The sequence below is a fragment of the Ptychodera flava genome, unplaced genomic scaffold, assembly GCF_041260155.1.
Source record: "Ptychodera flava strain L36383 unplaced genomic scaffold, AS_Pfla_20210202 Scaffold_84__1_contigs__length_488627_pilon, whole genome shotgun sequence".
Lineage (NCBI taxonomy): Eukaryota > Metazoa > Hemichordata > Enteropneusta > Ptychoderidae > Ptychodera > Ptychodera flava.
In genome coordinates, this window is record NW_027248406.1 from 57501 (window position 1) to 77500 (window position 20000).

General features: G+C 38.9%; 3 protein-coding genes across 5 annotated transcripts in view; all 3 read right to left on the reverse strand.

The window, feature by feature from the left end:
* LOC139129013 (uncharacterized) overlaps positions 1-5174 on the reverse strand; it is a 6636-nt gene extending 1462 nt beyond the window's left edge. The window contains exons 1-5 of the mRNA XM_070694689.1: positions 4909-5174; positions 1960-2050; positions 1284-1369; positions 544-651; positions 169-234 (exon numbers count right to left, since the gene is read on the reverse strand). Coding sequence (XP_070550790.1) covers positions 169-234; positions 544-651; positions 1284-1369; positions 1960-2050; positions 4909-4980 — 423 coding nt within the window. The 5' untranslated portion in view covers positions 4981-5174. The remainder of the gene's footprint in view (positions 1-168; positions 235-543; positions 652-1283; positions 1370-1959; positions 2051-4908) is intronic.
* A 1612-nt stretch (positions 5175-6786) lies between these two features.
* LOC139129016 (uncharacterized) lies at positions 6787-14604 on the reverse strand. Its single transcript, XM_070694694.1, has 7 exons — positions 13778-14604; positions 11901-11991; positions 10620-10720; positions 10086-10175; positions 9352-9411; positions 8944-9030; positions 6787-8302 (listed from the first exon to the last, which is right to left on the reverse strand). Exons 1-7 carry the CDS (start codon positions 13826-13828, stop codon positions 8012-8014), a joined length of 771 nt encoding a protein of 256 aa, XP_070550795.1. The 5' UTR covers positions 13829-14604; the 3' UTR covers positions 6787-8011.
* Positions 14605-15370: 766 nt separating this feature from the next.
* The window catches only part of LOC139129015 (uncharacterized), a 12005-nt gene continuing 7375 nt past the window's right edge, over positions 15371-20000 (reverse strand). For 2 of the 3 annotated variants that reach the window (XM_070694690.1, XM_070694691.1), the window contains exons 6-8: positions 19136-19195; positions 17695-17769; positions 15371-16993 (exon numbers count right to left, since the gene is read on the reverse strand). In XM_070694690.1, the coding sequence (XP_070550791.1) occupies positions 16115-16993; positions 17695-17769; positions 19136-19195 (1014 nt within the window). In that variant the 3' untranslated portion in view covers positions 15371-16114. The remainder of the gene's footprint in view (positions 16994-17694; positions 17770-19135; positions 19196-20000) is intronic. The other variant, XM_070694692.1, reaches the window with a different exon arrangement.

The window sequence follows — 20000 nt, forward strand, 5'->3', positions numbered from 1 at the left end:
AGCTTTCTAAAAATAAAAATAGCAGTTAAATGCAAATTATCCAACAACAGCAAAAGAATCAACATTCTATCGTAACAATAAATCATACAGGTCAAATCTGAATTTCTAGAAAGGTGAAAAAAAAAGTTTGCAAAAAACGACAGATTTTTTTTATTATAGAATACTTACGTGTAGCAAGGTCCTGACCAGGTACCATATGATGATTCCGAGTGAGTATATGCTGTAATCCAAGCCCTACGATAAAATCGAGTTAATCAAAATCGTTAATTAAATCTCTGTCTCTGTGACGTAGTGGGAATGATGCAATCTACATGAATCTTAGACAAATGTTTGGATATCATGTACACTATAAGGGGGAATCTGCAAGGTGTAGAATTATAGCTTATCAGAAGCAAGTCTGTTCGCGTACAGTCAGGGTAGTTCACAAATTCAACATTCTTCGTGTTGCTTCTCTCATCGTCGAATATTCGGAACAGTTATTATCCCTATGAACGTAACATTGGCATACATTCAATGAATCATAAAATAAACGCCCTCACTCACCCCCATGTACGTATGATAGACATAGCATATGTACACCATGCCGGCCAATTCTAGGATCATATAGAGGATAAGAGTAACGATCCAACCAACCAGCAAACCACTGTGATTCTGCAAACGAGGCAAAAAGCGCAAAGATGAAAGGTAAATAAAAAACTTTCTCAGATACATGGTGTCACTCTCCCACTAAAGATGGAAAGGTAACAAGCCATGTGTCGTCATGGTTCTTTTGCTTCGTAGTTTGACCGCGACTAACGTAAGCAAAATCCTTTAAAAATAATTTTGTTTATGTTGCGCTATCACTGATGCACTGTATGTATTGGCACATTATGTCGAATATGCAAAGAGCTTACATCCAACATTAGGCATCTGCTACGAAAGTCACTCATGAGCGCTTGCCAGAATGAGCACGATTAAACGAAAGAAGGGTTTGAGGCATAATTTTGCAGTACGAGTATGATTTAGTCTTTTAACTATGTTCACTTGATTATAAAAAATACAACAACTTTGGCTCGAATCTACTTGACTTGCTAACGGTATATTAACAGAACAAATTTGATCGCAAAGTACAATTGTGTCAAACATTAGGCCTTTTCTTCCAATAGACTAATACATGTAAGTGAAAGATGCGGGAGAAAGCAATTATTGTCACTTGGCAGGTTCCTTGTCCAATTTTACATATCGCAGCTGATCGAAGAGCTTACTCTTCCAAAATGGCTATAAAAAGTTAATTTCTTTGTTACCTTGACAGCACCGCAGAAGTATAAGCTGGTACAGACCATGACGATGGCGAATAATCCGATGAGAATGTAAAACGCCACTTCCATTCCTGAAAATATCAAAATATGCCGTTTCAGCTAACAGGCCGGGTTTGGAAAGCGAAATTAAAGGGTGATTAATGCTAACTTTTGATGATTTTTTACAATTTGTTTTTAATCTCAACCATAATTTCTTGTTCTACTCCCCAAAGCATGTTGAGATACACGGTATTCAGCGTTTCAACTCAGCTTGTACATGTGTAACTTTGTTGTTATTGTTGATAATTGAATCCTGGTCTGGGCTGAAATTCAAATTAACAATAACCGTGCATTTTACACATATAGACGCTATGTGGACCCAAGCTAAATAGTGGGTGTTTCAACATTGTTGTCAGAAGAGTGAGAACTTGCAATTGACATATAAAATAAAAACTATGAAACAATCATTAAAATCTGGCATTCAACATATAGCGAGTGGAGATTGCATAGTACAAATTTGAAGGATAGCGGGACGACAGTGCTTTATTGCGATATTTATGATCACGCGAAAGACCAACAGCTGGTGACTACAATACTGTATTTATCTTAATTCTGGATTTTATAGCTACCTATGAATAATATACATTTTAATAATATTTACCGTAAGGGGCGCATGACTTACCTATATAGACGTCATTCCTTAGTGTGGGTTTGTCGATTAAGAGTTGTAAAACTCCAAATACATACAATATGAGATTGATCACCATTTCAATCTGCAAAACAAAGGTCAAGGGTGCTTGTTTAATATGCAAGTAATATCGCTCAGCACTGTGGATTTCGTTTCCATGAACACTGAATGAACTTGGATAATATTTAGTGTATTTTCGGAAGTCAAGATTATGGAAACCTTTTCGACATAAAAAATATTGAAAATTATGGACTTAAGGTTGTATGCCTTTCGAAAGTCAAAGACTTATCTCTCGAACTTTTCACGAGGAAACTTTCAATAATTCTCTTTCAAAGTCTAAGAATAAATCGTGCGAATTTCGCTACAGCAGAAATAAATACATCTACCCAAAACTGAAATTCAAAATGGCCACCATCACTGTGTCAACTCTTATGGGGAAAATTCAATTTTCAATTATCAAAAAACTAAGAGGGTGAAATCTTTATTTACTCGAAGAGTTCAGTTAAAAATGAGCCCACACAAGCGGTAGGCCAGAGAAGTATTGTAAACATATCTGTCCCTGAGGCGCATTGTACTACAGCAAATAAATCGCAGGGTGGTGTCAAACCTGGAATACCATGCAAGCTGCCACCCTCATACGGGCGCATACAGCAATATTAATACGACAATGTCTCCTTAATATGCATATGAATTATGCAATCGTATTATTATTAACGCCCAACCATTGTATCTTTTAGCTAGAGCAGTAGTATGTGTGACATCCAACTGACACTCTTTCTCAATATCGAATCACATGTACTAGTGTTTTGGCGTTATTTATAGGAGAAAGGTTAAACAACATATGGTAAGGACCGTGTTGTCCAAGTAAACCGTCATTATTAAATCAATAATAACTTTGCATATCAAACATTTACAAAAAAGTCGACTGACTGAAATGGTGTTTGAACGAACAAGAACGGTGAGGCCGATGCACGTAGCCCTGTCCCCGAGACGTCAAAGGGGCTCTTCATACATATGTACTTTCCTTATGAGAAAGGTTTCGACGTAGAGGGTGGTCCGACGATGTAACGTTCTCGGTAATTTTTTTTTGCGCTGTTCGGGAGGCACTGAAAAGTCTCAAAATGTTTGCGGTGTTATCCATGGTAGAGATAATTAAAGGGACCTGTGATTCATTGTGGAGTTTGGATGGGCGTGTGCTTACATTATTGAGCACGTGACCCTACCCCTGGCACAGAGAGTAACTTGCGTGCTGATTCTACAGAGAACAAGAACCATCATCATACGAATCCCTTCTGTAACTACAAGTCAGTTACCAAAAGTGCTAATGTATCTCATTTGTACATGCATCTATGCATCGCTAAAAGGATTCGCGAGTCGACTTAAGTCGACCAATCCGGCGGTCAACACGGAGGAGTGATAACTGTGTAGCTTGTTTTGACACGTGGTACTAGCCTTTGCCTTTGACATTTGAAAATGGCAAAGTACTTGACAAAGGCTGTCAGGACCGTCAAGGTCGACCCCTCGATCGATATTTCAACAAATTTAGCAAGAAAGGCCATGAGTGATAAAAGCCAGCAGTATGGCGTACGACTTCCATGGCCAATTGCACAAAACGTTGCTATCATCACAATGTCATTACTAATGATTATGGTTTGGTCAATTAAATGTCTTAGTGGAAATCATCAAAACATTTCATTATAAAGTATTTTATTTCAAAATTTTTCCAGGACATATCAAGGTGGTTGGAACTTCTATTTATGTGCACCGAAGAGATGTAAATGCGAGTGAAAAAACAGCAAAACGCAGTGGGCGTTTTTGGCAATTGTCTTTGCGTACGGTTGAGGGCAGGCTTTAAAAACCGACTACAGGCAAAGTATGTCAACCAGTGAACCAGTATGTCAACGAATAATCGGACTCGCGATTTCTAAAATATTGTGGCGGTGTTAGTGTACGAGTCGTGTGCTTAAAACTACATAGCCCTTTGCAATGCGTATTCATAGAAATAGCAACGTGAAAATGAATATGTTTGCTCTTAGACTTCAGCATGGGCGTTCGTCCATGGACGGAGCCACAGTCCCTCTATCCACTGTGACTGAGCATAAAATTACATGGACTGGGTGAATGCATACTGTGTCTCGGTGCTTGGCAGCGGTGGAGACTTTCGTTTATCATAGTGTCAACTATTCTGGACGATTGTTCGGATACATATGCTAGTCATGAACGTGAACTTCTGACCAAAGACACTCTAAATTTAGAGAATGTGTACACAAGGAGGGTGTTACTACCGACGGCCTTCACAATTCTATGAGTGGCTATTGTTAACAGGTGGTTTTCGTATTCAAAATGGCGAACATAAACACTCCACTCAACGCCAGTAATTTACGTTAAGTGTGCACGGCGTGTAATAAAACGATAGATTTAGGAATTTTGTACCCTTGAACATTTCTAGAGCACTGAAAGTTGCCGTCCAATAAACTAGCAAAGAAAAGTAAGAGTAAGGGCGCTTTCCGACGAAGCGGTAGCCCATATTTCCTTTTAATATGTTCGGTACGTTGACCCCACCCATATCAATGGATATGTACGTAACACCAGTGGCTTCAATAGAGAATGGCTCACGGCGTTGAATCCGCAAACCTAGGTCGAAAACGCAAAGCCATTTTATAACTGTATCGTTTAATTTCCCATTTTTTCCCTTCCCACCACTCTTTGTCGGTGTAACATGACGCTAACGCGCTATTTCAGGGTTCGTTTCGAATGTTGTCAGCGCAGAGTCGACACTTTGCATACAACTGTGGTGACACAGCTCGGAAATACCTGTACGCATTCGACTACAACGCCAAGCAGAAGAATATGAAGTTGCCATATTGTAAAGTTATCCTCCAAACGGCTGTACTAAAAGTGGACACTTTCTATTGCTTTTCTGACAAAATTATCGACACTTACCAAAATCAGCACACTACAGATCATATTGCCCGCCTTCAGGCTGCAGCAGCCACAACTGTACATAATCGGCATCTTGGAAACGGTCTTCTCTCAGCTAAGCTACCATACAGAACACAAACCAGACGATGCTCGGATCAGATCCGAAATTAAAAACAAAAGGAGCCAAAAAACCCTCACTTAATCCAGACCTCGCCCAAGATTAATCACTCCCTTTCTGCTACGGAGGTGAGGGGTCACTGGCATTCCAGTCGTTCTTTAGTACGCATGCCTGAGTGAAAGGACAATTGTTGCGGCGCATCTTGCATATGAATAGGCTCGTTCGCTCACATTGAATATCCAATACTTCGGCGTTGGTGGTTGACACTGTTGTTGTGTGATTGTGTGTTTATTCTTTGGTGTTTCAATAAGCTATAGCTTCAATTACTGCATGTTCCAGTGGTTCTCGTCTATGTGGCTCAAGATTGTTGGGACACATTGAGAGTATACTGCGAAATGTTAGGCGATCTGCCATGATGAGAAAAAAATGTTATCTCCTATAGGATGAACGCATCGTCTAATCCTACCCTGAACCAAACTGTGTTCTCTCCAATTGGCAAGCTCACCCCTTTTTCGTCTCTGGTGTAAGACCAAATTGCACCCTGTCAAATTCATTAATTCCCGACAGGCACAGTCACTCCAAATGTCCCTCCTGCAATCGCCACCAGCCAGACGATAGCTTTGCATGTCTTTATAAACGTTTGTCTTTTTCTCCATGATAAAATAATTTACGTACATATGAAGCTTCGTCATTCACCCAAAATATAAATTATTCTCAAGTTTGTCCCTTGACACGAAGAGAAAAAAAAATTATGAGGACTTGCTTATTTATTTTCGATGAATCGGTGAAAGGGTCGGTAGCTTTTACTTTTGATGATTTCTCCCGCTATTTTTGTTTTAATGTCAACGACAGATTCTTGTTCTGCTTCCAAAGCATGTTTAGAAACATAGTAGTTTAGCTTGTCAACTTGGCCTGTACACAAGTAAACAGCATTGTTATTGTTGACAAGTTAATTCTAGTCCGGACTGGAATTCAGAAGTAAACAATAACAGTGTCTTTGTATGCGTATAGACTGTGTAGACAAGCTAAATAGTAGATGTTTTAACAATGCTTTTGGGGGTGGAACATGAACTTGAAATTGATACACAGCAGACAATTTCATCAAACGTTTCACCTACTGGCCGCCCCTTCTATGGATGCTTCAAAGGACAATGGTGAATCCACAGTGAATCTATATTGGTCACAACGAGACACGCATCAGGATGCGTGTATAGTATGAGTCCTTTTTACAACCAAAGGATGTTCGCTTATGTCAAGGTCCCTCCTGGCTCCCAACAGCCATTTGCAATGTTTTATTACTGCCACTGTACAGAATGCTTCAGAACTCTGTCCCGCAGCCGGTTCTCGTTGTAAGGAACCTCTACACAGAATTCGAAGCGGTCGGTCAGAGAATAAAAGAAGAAAAAATTAAAAATTAAGGTCATTGTCGGTATTGGGTCTCAAATGTCGGTAAACTGTAACGAAAAATGTTTGACGGATAACATCTAATCGGGGTACTTTTCATCCATCCGCCAAACTTGCGCCTTCAACTTTCTTCTTCAGTACGACACACGATGACCAAATACGTTGCATCATATTTTCAAAAAAGTAATATTGGATAAATTAACATAAAATTCAATAAGCATAGTAATACAATTACATTCTCTTCGTTTTCCTCAAATTATCGGCCAAAAGCAACGAAAATGTTTAAAAATTTCACGTTTTGCGTTCGGAGAAAATTTGGTGAGGCAACCTATATTACCACATGCGGAAAGCGAACAAAAGAGTCTAGTCAACGCACATGTATATGGTACATTTATTGTGAACTTGTATGAAGTGAAAAACATGTCACTCATGTTGTGTAAAAACTGGAATAATGGCAAAACAGATTAAATAAATTAAATATTCCAATAAGTTTACTCAATCTAAGATGCAACCTCGTTCGCGACGTAGCCCACTAAAACGGTCGAATACGATGTACTGGCGCTCTTCATAATGCTGCTTGTCAACAAGATAAAGTACAACCGGTTAAGTAAGACATGAAGGCACAGTAGGAAAATTGAAGTTCATTTTTTATATCATTTCCCGCCAGTAACACTGACCTTTGACGAGAAAATCACGCACGTCCTGCAATGATGCAGCTAGTCAACATAACGTTGTACGAGGCACACTATCGTTGTATGCAGGTAAAAATGAGTCTGGCATTCAAGAGTGTATGTCAAAATATCTATACATTTTGTATCATAAAATTAGTAATGAACGATATTATGCGATTTTAATAATCACTGCTGTATACGATATACCTATTAATCAAATCAATAGCATCCGACGAAAATGCCAATTTTGACATACAAGCTTACCTTCCTTATGTAGCAGGTCATATTAACGGTATGAATTTTGTTTCATCTTGTTTTAACGTCTACCCTGAACACGCATCGAAATGCAGCGAATCAGAATACATGTTTGTGAGATAGCTACATGTAGTGTGGCAGTTTTGGTTAAAGTTAGTTACATCACGAATCGCGATATAGTGGCTGTTTATTGTCTGTTCATGATGAAATAAGTATATTTAAACGTGTTAAGTATGTAATAAATAAAATTGATACACGTTATTCTACTCTGTTTACTTCATTGCAAGAAATTCGTGGCAGGTAATGCGCTGATTTCCGATTGGACAAAGGAATTATGTCACCTGTATCCATGGCGGCCAATCAGAGGTGTTCGTTTGGATGACCGCGCAAAAACACAAGCATGCCACCAATAGACTGTGGCGTTACTCAAGCTCTCAGCACGGGCAACACACCCTCTTTGATATACCACACAGTCATCGATAAATTCAACTTTGCGGTGACTAATAACTTAAGTGCTTTGTGCTTGCAACCGTTGGTGAGACGAAGACATCTTCAACAAGTAAGTGTAAGAAAGACATAAGAACTTCATCGATGTCAGGAAAGTGCGCTCCAGTTTCTTATCTGTTCAAAATGACGTCTATCAGTCGCCACATTGTCACATAGTCGTTTCGAGAGTTCACTTTCGCGCGTATTCCTGATGAAATCGAACAATTTTCGGTGACGAATTTCCGACGTGATTATCATATTCCCTTCTTGGATGGTGGTGATGGTGGTGGTGGTTTTGATTGTGGTTCGAGGTTGTTGAGCGCGTGCCAATTTTGCCGTTGACCACCCGCCTCTCTTGGTGCTCTTCGTATGGCGTTGAAGTAACAAGAAAGTCGCCCGGTTCGTTGTCTTCCTTAGAGCTGAGCCCCATGAACTGATCTATGTCGATTGTTGTAAGCATTCCCCCAACGCCATAGAGGGGCTACGGATAGTAAAAATAACAACGAAATATAATATCAATTTTTGTTGTTCAGCAACTTCACAGTCACTGACATGCCATTGATAGAAAATACTGACGATGATTGACATTAACGAAAAATAAGAGATTATTACATTTTTTACTGTCTTCCATCGAAGAAGTGCCAGCGAGAGATCGTCGGGATCATACAGAAACTGATCGGGGGTATTTGCAACACGATTGGAACTAATTTGGGATAATTGGATCTTTATATTTTTCAAATTTCTCTGAAGTGTTAGGTGCCCTATAGATGAATGTTGCGATATTACAAATTACTCACAAAAACAAATGTGTGATTAAAAAAGAATAGCAGATGAGCTTACAATTGCAGGTTAAATCGACATTACTTTTAAATTATCATCCAATTATCCCAAATTACTTCCAATCGTGTTTTGCTCAAAGTCTGCGAAGACAACGCCGTTAATTTGTAGCACTGGGATGTGACATACAACCAGGTGTTGTCCCCTTTTCGCTTGTATCCGCAAACATACATCTTACATACAGTGTTTACTGATTGTGTACAGAGAGGGGAAAGGGGTGCATTATTGCGAAAATGATAGCAAAGTTGACGTCAAAAGGGAATAACCTCTGTAACAAGATCTCACCTGATTGTTTCGATACTCATACCTCTCGGTTTTATTTCGTTCCTTGGTTGCTTTGTATTCCATCACTACCACAGAAAACACAATCACCTAACATGTGTGAAGAAAGAAGCAAAGATTTGACTAAATGAAAAAAAATTGGCCATTAACGTTTGATCAGTTCTCTGATGCGATAAAGTTGACTTAGAATTCGAAGAAGCGATGTTAAGACAAAAATACAAACAAGACAAAAAACGTCATCTTTTCATAGGAATTTTGTTTTCAACCACAGAGAATAAAACAAACAAGTACGGCGTCCTTTGGGAGATCTGACTGTAAAATCGAAATCAATTAATAAACATTATTTTGTTCCTCAATTGCAATTTAGAGCCAAGTTTCCATAGATCGAATATGCAAATGAGTACCACTTACATTTGAGATGGATTTAGCTGCGTAAAGGATGACTTCAAAAAGCATAACCATAAATCCGTGCTGAAAGAGAGAAAAACAGAACTTTTGATATTCGTATTCCACTCAGAAGAAAAGTTTAACAAGATCAAAAACATTGATGGTGTCAACTTTGAAAATAGATAGATTTGGCTATGACACTTTCTTTATTTGTGCAAACGATAATGTTCGCGCCTTCCTACAAAGTAGCGAAGTGTATTCTTATTGTTGATGCTGATGCTACGTAATTATCACAACAGTGGAACTTAAGGTAGAACGCGCCTCGGGGACATGTAGTTGGACTCTCGATTTTCCACAATTCTTTTCTGATATACCACTTGTAAGGGGGGGGGGGAGCTCATTTTAAAGCTCTTGGAGAAAGAAAAACTTTCACCGTCTTATTTTTTTGAAAAACTTTCACCGTCTTATTTTTTCGAAAATCCAAAATTTAATTTTTCCCCTACAGCGTTTAAACAGGAATGGCGGCCATTTTGAATTTTAAACATCGCAAAATGTTGGGTAATTTCTTTCGCTGGTTCCAAACTTTGCACGGTGACCCCCGGTGTTTATTGTTGATTTGGTAAGAGAATGGTTGATAGTCTCTTTGAGGAAAGTTTGAGCAAAAGTTTAGGTCTTTAACCTTCGAGACGCATACTGCCATAACGAGCTGACGCAGACATAAAAACAATACCATTGAGAATTTTTTTTAATTATCTCACCTTAATAATGACGAAAATGATGAGGCCGGTGTCCAACACCGTGAATAAAACAATAAATACCAAAAAATACAGCATAATACCAGGACTGCTCTGTTGAGAGACAACAAATGGGATTGAAGACTTTTAATCAATGTTTCATGATCATTAATAAATGATTTGTCTTATCTGATGACTTTTCTGTCTTCATTAAACACCACTTTGAATTTATGCCAATCACCGACTGTCATTAGAGTGACTGTTATCACAGTCATTGTTGTAACTGTGATAGCCTCATATTTTATGTCTATGTCTGTCTCTTTAATTTCTGACCCTACTCTATACACATACATACATATACATACATACATACATACATACATACATACATACATACATACATACATACATACATACATACATACATACATACATACATACATACATACATACATACATAAAGACATACATAAAAACAAACAAACAGAAAGATAGAGACAGATCGATACACATTTATTAACTGATTGATTGATTGACAAATAAAACAAACCTACTTACCTTATCAACACCATTGAGTAGCATGAACGACGTGATGAAATAAACTGAATACACTGCTACGAAGACAAACCACACTTTGTAACGAATATCGTCGTTCTTCTCTGTAAACAATCAATTTAGAATTCAGTGTGTCAGTAAATTTGGGTAATTTGTGCCATTAGTACACAATTTTGCAAACCCTTTATTTCAATCTTGATTTCGAAAAGAGGATGGTTTAATGAAAGTTTCCTTCGGCAAAAATTTTATGTCAACGAATCGAATTACCCAAACTGCATTTCATACTTGATATTCAAGATGATTACGGTTGTCCCGGTGACCTCTATCAAGGCAACAAATCATCGATATTGAAGAGGGAGATGAACAATACAATCTCCGAAGTTGCTTGCCCCACGTGACGAAGGGAGGGGCAATCGGAGAGGGGCAGAAGTTGAAATCTTATATTCTGCTCTGAAAGTCAACATTTTCAACAACATGTGAATTAAGGGACGAGAATCTAAGCGAGGTATGAGCTTATGTGCACAGAGTGCTTCTCTTAACGCAGCTCGTAAACTCATCTACAGCCGTGTACGATGATTTTAACACCATTTTATTTTCCTCAAACCAAATACAGAATAACGAATCATGCATATCAAATGTCTTTCTTATCTTGAAAAAAGGCGCTTCCCGTTTCCCAACCTCAAAACCTTTCAGAGGGGTATTAAATCATTCCAAGACCAACTGCTAATGGATAATTGTGCTTCTCGGTACACTTTTTTTGCGGCGAGCGTTTTTACAATGATGATGTACGCATTTCAAAAGCTCTATAAGTATTTAAAGACATTTCATCATAAGGTACTTAAAAGAAAAAATATGAGTTTATGGTGACCCTGTCTATTTATACCCTCGATCCTGCATTTTTCGGCATTTTGGACATACTGCGTGCGTTTACTCGTTTATCTGTTTACTATGTGTCATAGCAAATAAATAAATAAATAAATAAATAAATAAATAAATAAATAAATAAATAAATAAATAAATAAATAAATAAATGAATAAATTTAGTTCCCGTCTCATACAGGGTCTTGTTACGGTGAGCACAGCTATTTTTTCCCATTTTTACCTAAACTTTATTCCAAAGCGTTTATTATAAAAATAAATTAGCTTAAAAAATAATGATTTTTTGATATATAGAAAACAAAAAGCAAAAAATATAGTACAATAAATAAGGTTTTTGTTTTTCGTCGAAAACTTAAGAAGATCAGATGCAACATAAAGATGTTACCATAAAAAATATTTTCTCACCTGAGCCATAGTCCGGGTCGTCTGGGGTGCTTATCCCGCCTGGCCTCGTCAACTTGTACACGTAGAAAAATATTAACCCGATTGACAGTATCTGGAAGACAGAAACGCGGATATCTGACTGCAAAACAGTTGATTTATGATAGCACATGTTATCTGGAGCGTGATAAAATTATTCAAGAATGCAGACATTTACGCCAGAGAAGAAATATTTGCGATGTGGGTTGTCGTTAAATGGTACCACTCTTGTCAAATGCAATGACAGTTGCCGCTCTGTCACAGCAGGAAATAAACTTGACCTACATGTTTGTTGTGCCAATAACACAAAAGACAAGTTAATGTAAAAGAGAAGTTCAAGAAATGCTTGATAGATTTCACCATGCTTATTCAAAGGCGGTTATAACAACGATCTTGTCATTTTTGTTTTGTAATCTCAGAATCCAGTTCAAACACTTAGTATTTAGCTTGTAAGCGAGACGAGTGTTGTGCATTCACTGTACTTTACCAATGCTCTAAGGTTACATGGTAATATGCATTATTCTCTGTTACACAAATTATTCAAGCTCAGTCATTGTAATCACTTGACCAACGTATTGATTTACAGTTGAGACTCCTCAGAGCCATGAACAAGACAATGGACACAGGGTAGCTAAAAATACTGCAACGAATACAACCATGATAAAAGCGCAAACTGTAAAAAGGATAAAGGGTTTGTAACTTCTCCTAACCGAACCCGCTACACCTGAAAGTGGTAACGTCACTCAAATGAGTTCACAAAGTATGCGTCGATTTAGCTGTAACATTTTACGTGCTGTAACAACATGGTGTAATAAATAGCGGTTTTGTAACATGGCCTGAATGACCGCACCCCTTACTTCACAACACACCTTCGACTTTTCGCTGAAGGTGCGATTATTGCATGTGCCCCTATGCCGGCAGACGTATTGTCGGGATCACTGACGAAACTGTTTCATGCACACATGTGTACGTATAGACGACTTTTCTAGGTCACTTCGACACTTGTTATGAAAAGACACCCTCAATTTTAAGCAGGACGGTGGATCCATGGAATGTAAAAAATGTTTGGCGTGTCACAGGTCTCGAGTAAGAACGCAATTACCACTGATTTAGGGATTCCATCGCTCTTTTTTAGTCTATCCACATATTCCTTCAAGGGTCAAGTCACTTTTCTTCATGGTGCGTGTCTTACGTCAAAATTGGAAACTTTCCTTGTTTTATTAGGGTCACAAACCCAAGATCTCGAATTAGGCGTTTTGCTTAATCGGCCAGGAAACAGAACGGCTTGAAAGAAAACGTAACAAGTTCCAGAACTCATTTGTTGACTGTTAAAAAAAGCCACTGAGAATGGCAACCTATGCCTCAATACCTTGTTACATGACACGGGCATTGACGCGGCATTGTGCAATACGCTGAATACAGATCAGCCATACCGTACTGACATGCCCCGTTCCCCAGTCGATTCAATAAAATTCACGGCCGTATAGGAATATGAGGTAGGCGAGGGTTCAAGAGGCGGACAGGTAGAGCTGTAAACAGTGGTCAAGTCTTCATTTACAGATGGTGAATAAAGTATTACTTAGGTCATACGGGGCTCGGTAACTGTGCATCTGTACTACCGGACCTCTTAATAATTAATGGGGGTTTCTCAATAGATAAAGGAGAGATTTACATACAAATCAATGGAAAGTGGTAGGAGTCCTTTGACTATACATTTAGGTTCACAGAAAATTGATGCCGAGAACAAAAGCTGGAATGGATCGTTTTGTGGACGGTCGTAGCAGGACTTTCTTATACTGATCTGTTAGGTTGGACCAAGTTTCCAACCTCACGGTGTGTGAAGGTTCGTTATTTGAACTTACCGCACTGTATATGGCGCAGGCACGACACCCGTTCCTTGTGTTGAAACCCATTGGGGAGTTCAAGAGTACTTGACACCTTGTCCGGAAGTCGCCAAAGTTTGTCCTTTCGGGTTCGACTTGAGTCAAAGTTCCATTAAACTACACTATAAACAGGGCCAGTCAGGAAAAAAAAGCAGAATAAGTGTTCCACTCTTTGCTGCAGACAGCCGAGGAAAATGAATGACTCCTTTCAAACGAGTGACAGAGGCTTTGAGAACAGCATCAAGACACCTCAGAACCGTATGCGGTGCCGATCAGGGTTCCCATACCGGGGAAGCTGGACATAAGTGAACCTTCTTACGATCAACTCCGTCTCAATTCCGGAAAACTTAACCAAAGATTTGAGAAAGATAATAAAAAAAACAGGATTGCAGCACCACCAGGGCCAGTCACGTCACACAAGGGCTGTAGAGCACACGATTGTAACCAAACTGTGAAAGTATAGCCATGCGTCATGCAATCAGAATGACGGAGAATGACCTCTGCATTGAAGGCCCTGTCACGTGATTCCGGTGCAACAAAAGGAGGGTCGACGTAGAAGGCTAAGAAGGGAAAGGTATTTAGAAGCCCGCCGGACAAAGAGAACTTTCTCTTTAGTGGTAAGAAGTCATAAATTATTGGTTCTATGAAACGCTGACAGTCTGTTTCACTTTTTACCCCTGATACCCCTGACCTTCTCGACATGAACAGAACTGTAAATGTCCGATCTCAAGCAATGCTTCACCGTCTTCGGTAGAACGACATCTTACATACGAGCGTCCATACACTCATAGTGGTCCTGCTTGAACTACTGAGTAATTCGAGACATCGAGGAATAAAAAGCAGAAAGATTAAATCCATATATTAACTCATTTGTTCATTTCATTCTCTTTGGTTCATTCATATCATATTCCTCATTATGACGTAAATGGCACAACCTGCATGCTTACCCGTTAAACACAAAATTTCAAAATATGTTTTTGCTCCGTTTAGAAAAGGCTAGACCGCTGAGATTTCTCACCAGTCTAGATTATACTTGATTTTTTCTGTTTTTTAACCCTCTGAGCACCAAAGTCAATTTTTGTTGCCTTTAAACAAGATTTTTCAGTCAATTTTTTGAAGATTTTTGCCAAAATTTTGATAAGAAGCTCTAGCTGATAAAATTTATGACCATTTGGTTCAAAATTATCAATAAAAAATTCAGAAAATTTAGAAAAATTGGTAAAATGTTGCACTGAAATTTTGGTGGGAAATAATACAGCACTCAATGGGTTAATATAAAGATAGTGACTATTATGGTTGTCTCTGATTTTTCAGTCTTCATCGGTCTACCTTTTTCTATCCCTTCCTTCCCTCCATTTGTCCGCCCATCTGTCTGTCTGTCTGTCTGTCTGTGTCTGTCTGTCTGTCTGTCTGTCTGTCTCTGTCTCTGTCTGTCTGTCTCTGTCTCTGTCTCGGTCTATCTGTCTGTCTCTGTCTGTCTGTCTGTCTGTCTGTCTGTCTGTCTGTCTGTCTGTCTGTCTGTCTGTCTGTCTCTCTGTCTCTTCGTGCACTTGTTGCAACCCCATGACCAAATATCAGCTATTTATGTTTTATTATGACATGATATTTACATTATTCAGCCTACCTTAAATTTAATCAACTGTTTTCTTGATCAGTCAACAGACTATAAAATATATTGCTTAGTGCCACTGCAGTATATCAGTTTGATGTTACATGCTAATACAGCGTTACAAATAAATTTTCTGGTATCATTCAATTTTGCTATCGTTTGCGTAACTTTCTGTTAACATTATAAGCCAAAATCCTTACAATAAGCTCTTACTTTGCACTTGGAAATCGCAATCTTATTATATTTTGGTAAAGGTTTTGAAACGTTTCGCGCAGTAACACTTTTAGACCATGGCAATGATGTAAGTTACAACGTCACGTTACAGACCAAAACTCATACATAAACTCATACAATTTTAATAAGAACTTTTCGGCGAAGTCAATATAAAAACAATTGAAAATAATAAATAAGCGCTCAACTTTACCGAATTTGATGTTCACATCAAATGGCCGACTTTTCATTAAAAGCTGGACTTCTAAAATATATCTGTTGTGCGGTCAATAAATGTGAAAAGCAGTTATACAAAAGTGTGTCGTCATAACAGAGTATAATTACACCACGCATGCAGATTTTAACTGGGTGAAATGTTACATATACTTGGAAACTAATACCCCTTTTAGTAACCCCCTTACATTGAATTCGTAGGGCAGTAAAGGTTGAATTAAGGACGCCCTCAAGCGTCAAGGTTTATAATTTTATCCTTTTTATCATCCCTCAGTGCGAATTTCGTATATTGTATCCCTGGCTTCATAACCTCTGTTTACTTGTCCAACCGAAGAGTAACGACCGCTGCGGTTATTCGCGGCGAAACTCCCAGTCAACGAAACTCTATCGCTCATTTCTACAGAAGCCAGGCTATCACTGCGCCTGCTCAGGGACTCGGTGTCGAATGTCACGGACCTGCCTGACACACTTCGGCGTTTAGCAGACTTGAAATTTGTCGGCACTGTTTGGGGAACGATAGGGTTGTCAGGGTAGTCGTCAGACGCACGGCGCCGTCCATCGTGAGTAGGGGCAAAAGCCTGTCCGAAAGTTGTTCCGGGTAGTGTTACTGGAACGACTGCATCGTTGAACGCATCATGCGAGGCATTACTGGGCCGTTGTCTCATTCTGGATTCCCTCACCGGAGTGATTATGTCGGTAGACGCTTGGTCAGACACAAAACCCTGTCCGAAGTTACCTTCGACCAACCTCCTGGGAACAATGTCGTCATCGCGCAAACGGTCTTTCTGGGTATCCACATTCTGCCTTTGAATGATGACAGGTACGGTCGAGTTATCGGCCACTATGTCACCGTTCCGGACAGGTTGTGGTCCTGGCTTCAAGACTGGTGCCATGTCAGGATTTGTCTCGTTGAAATATTCTTCAATGGGAACGAGGCTCCGTTCCGCATCTTCTCCAAGCTCTGTCTCAACGACGACCCTATCATCGAACGCTTCCACGGACTGCATTGTGCCAGGTTCTTGTGATTCTTCAGCTTTGTCGAGAGAGATTTCTTCCTTTGAAGCCTCTTTCTTAGACGACTTTTTATCTTTCTGTTTCTTTTCTTTTCTTTTGAGCTTTTCCTCCTTTAGTATCTTCGTTTTCTGAGCAAAAAAGCATACCAGGTGGTCCATTAGTTACCCCTTTTGTCGATAAATCGTATATGATTAACTAGCAGCCATAGTTAAATTGCAAGCACGTAATTATGTTTCGACACTTTTTGTGTTGTAGTCGAGCAAAGACTATCCAGGGCAGACAAAGACACGTACCTACCTGGTTGTCTCTGCGGCGTGCAAATGTTGTAATTAGTCGTTCATGAAACATTTAAAGTGAGGGTTAACGCGTCTATACGTTAGACGGTACACATAAACACCGTATTTATACCTTCACAATTTTCGGTACCACAAATACGATTTTGACACCTAAACGAGTCATAAAAGTAATTCATAAAAGTCTAAGGTGGTCGACCATATTTTCGACATGGAGGATTTCTACATGTAAAATACATGAAATTTCTGAAGTCAAACTTAAGTTGTAGGTTTCCAGAAATGCCTGAAAAGATGCATTTAACTAGCTTCACAAACAAACAGAACTTTTTGCCATGGAAACAATTGTATTAAGTATTTATCAGTTCACTATGTCAAACTCTTGCTGCTGTGAAAAGTCGACTTTTTACCCATAATGCATTTTAGTATTTCACAATCATGTAGTTTGACCCCTTAGCACAAGACAAAAGTTATTTAAGGACCCCTTATTCCGTTTTAAAGACACAGCGCGGTACTCTCTTCCACATAACGTCTCTTACCTTGTTCTTACGGGTCCTCACACTAAGTTTTCCCGTTCTCTGGCATTCGGACAACACGACCACGAATGAAAAAACCTGGATAGAGTAAAAAAGTGTAAAAACTGAAATATTTTAGAGTGCGTGTATTGAATTTTATCTCAAGTTCTGATAAAACAATGGGAGACGCTTCAAAAATTTCATAATTTAATCACGTAGTTGTATAAGAATGTAAGAAAATCGCCTGGCTGGTTCACATTTCCCGTTTCTGAAAATGAACACTCACTTTGAAGACATGGAAGTATAAATATAAACACAAAGGAAGATTTTGACCTTTTTGAAATTATGCAGTCGTTAAGTTATGATGAATTGCACCAGTTTATGTTGGTCAGAACCATGAAGCGTGATTATGCACATGCAGTAGTCGACAGAAGTAACGTCCTGGTGTCCGCCAGAAAAATGTTCCAGTCATTAATAAACACCTATTGCCTGGTCATGACGGCTATAGCGACCGTCTATTACCCCGAGGGGCCGTGTGTTACCAGAAACACATCGCTATTCCCCGAGGCCGTAGGCCGAGCGGTATAGCGATGTGTTTCTGGTAACACACGGCCACGAGGGGTAATAGACGAGCGCTATAGCCCGAATAAAGACCAGGCTATAGGTGTTTTATAACACACCACATGCTCATGTTGTATTGTTATATAGTTTTTAATGTGTTTTGATATTTTGCACCGCAACAATCCATTGTGACAAGTTTACTGGCGGATGTTTCCACAGCGCTTTCAGTTGTACGTGGTACCACTTTCTTTCAAAAAATATTCAAAGCATACCTAGCGACATCCTTAGTTGCACCTTAATCTTTTCCGTCGATGAGCTATTCAAGTTCCTACGCTGTTGGAATGTTGGAAAATGTTGGAAAATCTGTTTTAGAGAATGTGTCGTCACCTATCCCGGACGCACATCACGTTCTAGTCACCCGCCATTGTTGCAAAGCTGCAGACGACACTACGGTCACGTGACCGGGCACTTTCCAAATTTGGTCAGAACTATTTCCCTAGGGAAATAGCTTTCCAAAAATACCCTCTGACGTCACTTTTGTCGATTTGGTGGGGACTAGACTTATCTATTTTCTCGTCGCGTGACGTATTCTGGCGAATCGCGACACGGAATGAGCATGTGGCGTGTTATAATACTGTCTAATCTCACAAACCTCGAGCATTTGCATAAGAATCCCACAGAAATGTCGGTTTCATATGACAAATCACACTGCGCATGGACAGCAATGAGGTCACAGTTGACACTTTAGAAAGACTGCTGTAAGCCAGACACGCAGGACGCCAAAAAGCAACGAATCTTAGCTTTGTCTGGTTCGTTAATGAAACAACCGTTACGGTAAAGTTTACGGAATAGTTCACTCTCCTGCCAAGTGATTGTAACGCATGCCTTGATGCGCCATACTCACATTGATTGCCAGTTTAACCAGCATCAGGCAAAAATCCAAAATCTCTCCGCTCCCAAAACCCTGTTGAACATTAAACACAATGAAACGAATTTGGAATAGGTGTTCTATTGAATAAGCTGAAATTTTGCGAGCATGTACTATTCAATATTGCAATCAAATTTTCCTTATATATAATAATATATATATATATATAATATATATATATATATATATATATATATATATATATATATATAGTTTATTTTGTCATCCAATGGTCTTTTGTAGTGAAATTCTGTCACTAGCGTCTGTCGATTTCATTTTTTACAAGACAGCCCTAAGTTTTGCTAATTTTTGACGACAATGTAACCTTTTGGCCCTCGCCACAATGTCACAAAATATTGTGACAAGTGCATGACTGCAAACCCTTTCTGATCACGTGATGACGATATTTTAGCATTTGATTTCGTCGTGTAATTTATTATGTGAAAAAAAATAATGTAGTATCAAGACATATTAAAAGTTTTTATTTTGTGTTACATTTTTGTAGCTTAACTTGATTGTGTAAATATCTCACAAAATACAATACAACCCCGTGTGTCCAAGAGTTGAATGGTATGGAGGTCAGAGTGAGATTTTTTCATTCAGTCTAAATGATCTCAAAAGAAATGTGATCATCATACACGTTTCAGCTGACATTCGTTTTTGCTGTTCCATATTTGTTTATTTGTAATTATTTCATCTTGAATGTAACTCCTTTGTATAGGAGCCGGAGGCCTAGAAATACAACAAATCTATCTATCTATCTATCTATCTATCTATCTATCTATCTATCTATCTATCTATCTATCTATCTATCTATCTATCTATCTATCTATCTATCTCT

Excerpts from the sequence above, each read along its gene's own strand:
- LOC139129016 (XM_070694694.1), bottom strand. The coding sequence starts at position 13,828 with ATGGGTTTCAACACAAGGAACGGGTGTCGTGCCTGCGCCATATACAGT. Across the intron at positions 9,412-10,085 it reads TCATTTTCGTCATTATTAAG|CACGGATTTATGGTTATGCT; the intron begins GTGAGATAATTA and ends TCTCTCTTTCAG. Across the intron at positions 9,031-9,351 it reads CAGCTAAATCCATCTCAAAT|GTGATTGTGTTTTCTGTGGT; the intron begins GTAAGTGGTACT and ends CACACATGTTAG.